Source organism: Babylonia areolata, chromosome 17 (assembly GCF_041734735.1).
Source record: "Babylonia areolata isolate BAREFJ2019XMU chromosome 17, ASM4173473v1, whole genome shotgun sequence".
Lineage (NCBI taxonomy): Eukaryota > Metazoa > Mollusca > Gastropoda > Neogastropoda > Buccinidae > Babylonia > Babylonia areolata.
Genome location: NC_134892.1, coordinates 11,291,954 through 11,294,453, shown reverse-complemented (window position 1 = coordinate 11,294,453; position 2,500 = coordinate 11,291,954). Strand labels below are relative to the sequence as shown.

The following is a 2,500-nucleotide window of genomic DNA, read 5'->3' as shown; positions in this document are numbered from 1 at the left end:
TCTTTTGAGTCTTTGACTCGCGCTCTCCTTTCTCCTTCTTTCTGCAACCAACGAGTGCGTGTATACCTCAAATATCTACAGGCCGAAGGTCTAACATTAAAATTCTTTGAGTCTTTGACTCGCGCTCTCCTTTCTCCTACTTTCTGCAACCAACGAGTGCATGTATACCTCAAATGTCTACAGGCCGGAGGTCTAACATTAAAATTCTTTTGAGTATTTGACTTGCTCTCTCCTTTTCTCCTTCTTTCTGCAACCAACGAGTGCGTGTATACCTCAAATGTCTACAGGCTGAAGGTCTAACATAAAAATTCTTTTGAGTATTTGACTCGCTCTCTCCTTTTCTCCTTCTTTCTGCAACCAACGAGTGCATGTATACCTCAAATATCTACAGGCCGAAGGTCTAACATTAAAACTCTTTTGAGTCTTTGATTCCCTCCCTCTCTCTCCATATATCTCTCCCCATATCTCTCTCTCTTTCTTTCCCCCTCTCTCTCTCTCCCTCCCCCCCCCCCTCTCTCTCTCTCTCCCCCCACTTCCCTCCCTCCCTCTCTCCACTCTATCACAACCACCAGACTGATCTCAATAAGGTCAATAATTCGTCCATCTGAGATGGCACTCACCACACTTTACAATGAAATATATACAAATCTGAGACTAAGTGACGTAAAAATATGTACAAAATACAATGTACCTTGGCAACAAGGGACTGGGAAGCCAGGTGGTGGTGGTGGGGGGAGTGCTGGGGGCCCCACACCTCCTCAGGACCCTGCTGGCTGCTGCCCCCTGCCACAGCTTCCCCCCCACCCCCACCTGCTGGGCTGTAGGTGATAGCCGGCAGGCGGGCCGGAGAGCTGTCCCTGCTGCTGCTCCTGCTGCCTCCCTTCTTGCCCTTCCCCTTCACCTTGGGCTGGATGAAGATGTGGCTCAGCCTCTCCTCCTCCCGCTTCTTCACCTCCCGAATCTTCTTGTACGTGCGCTTTGGGGAAAACCCGTAGTCCGCTTTGTTGTTGGCCACGTAGTCATAGTCGGGTTTCTCCGGCAGGGTGATCAGCCCTGACTGATGGTGGTGGTGGTGGGGGGTGGGGCTGGGCCTGAGCCCCGCCCCGTCCTCCTCTTGCAGCCGGTAGCGATCGTCGTCATCCGGGCGCGCCTGAAAGGGGAGATGGTGATGGTGGTGGTGGGGGGTCACCTCCTCCCCCTCCCCATCACCCCCTCCCCTTCCCCCTGCCCCTGCCGGCCCCTGGAAGAAGGCGTGTGCCGGCTTCTGCTCAGCCTCTGCGTAGCCCCGGGGTTCCGTCAGGTAGTAGCCGTCGCGGGGCTCTGCGTAGCCTTGCCTGGAGTGGCCCCCCAGACTGAGCGTCGGAGCCGGGGCAGCCTGGAGGTCGGAGTGAGGGATGGGGTACTGCCCCGCCACACCACCCCCGTACCGCCCTTGTCCCACATTGTCTGTGTGTAAGTGGAAATAGCGGTTGCCTTGGACGGCATTTGCCGGTTCTGCAGCGTAGTCAACCTCCTGGTACCTTTCGGCGTTGTAGGCGTCACCACCACCCCTGTAACCCACCCCCCCGCCTGTCCTGGCAGCAGCAATAGGGGGGGTGAACACCGGCCTTCCCAAGTCTGCGTAGCCTGGCCTTTCGGAATCTGCGTAGTGGTAGCTGTGCGATGTGGCAGTAGCAGCTGGGTTGTATCCATCGCCGAGGGGGTCCGCCCAGTGAGAGTGGTGGCTTAAGCCGTCGCGCAGCCTGGGCCCGTGGTGCGAAGTGGCGTGGTGGGAGTGGGAGTACCCGTGGTCCCGGTAACGCGGAGGAGGGGTGATGCCTCGCTCCATGAACTCCTCCCCCTCCTCCTCCCGCTCGCTGTCCTCCGGGCCCGGCGACACCTGGGGGACGAGGGCGGACTCGGCGGCTCGCTGCAGGCTGTCCACCCGGTGCTTCAGCTCCTGCTGGTACGTGGCCTCCCTCTGCAGGTCCTCTTCGTCCTCAGGGTCGTAGCTGGGGCCCGAAGGCAGGTTCAAACCCCTCACAGGCTGTGAGGGTTGCTGACTGGCAGCGGTGACCGCTGAGCCGGCCTTGGAGCGGAGGATGTACTGCGTTTGGGGTTCAGGTCCCTCCCACCGTTGTTGCCCCCGTTGCTGCTGCTGATTGGTGGCCTGGTGGGTCTGTGGCAGAACGTTCTCCCTGTCCTCGAAGCGGTCTTGGTCGTCCTGGTAACGGACCTGTTTGAAGGGCTTTCTGCTGCTCGGCTGGAAACTGGAAACTGCTGTCGGCCCGTCCATGTTGCTCAGCACCTGTTGCTGTTGTTTTTGTTGTTGTTCTCCCAGGCCGCGGCACATGAGGTGAAGGTCACAGGGACGGTCTTCATTGTCAACGCTCACAGATCTGCACACACACACACACACACACACACACACAGATATGCATCCAAACACACACATACATACACACAAACACACACACACACACACACACACACACAAGCATACACACACCACACAAATAGT

General features: G+C 57.7%; 1 protein-coding gene across 4 annotated transcripts in view; it reads right to left on the bottom strand.

The window, feature by feature from the left end:
- The window catches only part of LOC143291487 (uncharacterized), a 27,806-nt gene that overhangs the window by 16,902 nt on the left and 8,404 nt on the right, over positions 1-2,500 (bottom strand). For all 4 annotated transcript variants that reach the window (XM_076601368.1, XM_076601365.1, XM_076601366.1 and 1 more), the window contains one exon: positions 692-2,378. In XM_076601368.1, the coding sequence (XP_076457483.1) occupies positions 692-2,332 (1,641 nt within the window). In that variant the 5' untranslated portion in view covers positions 2,333-2,378. The remainder of the gene's footprint in view (positions 1-691; positions 2,379-2,500) is intronic.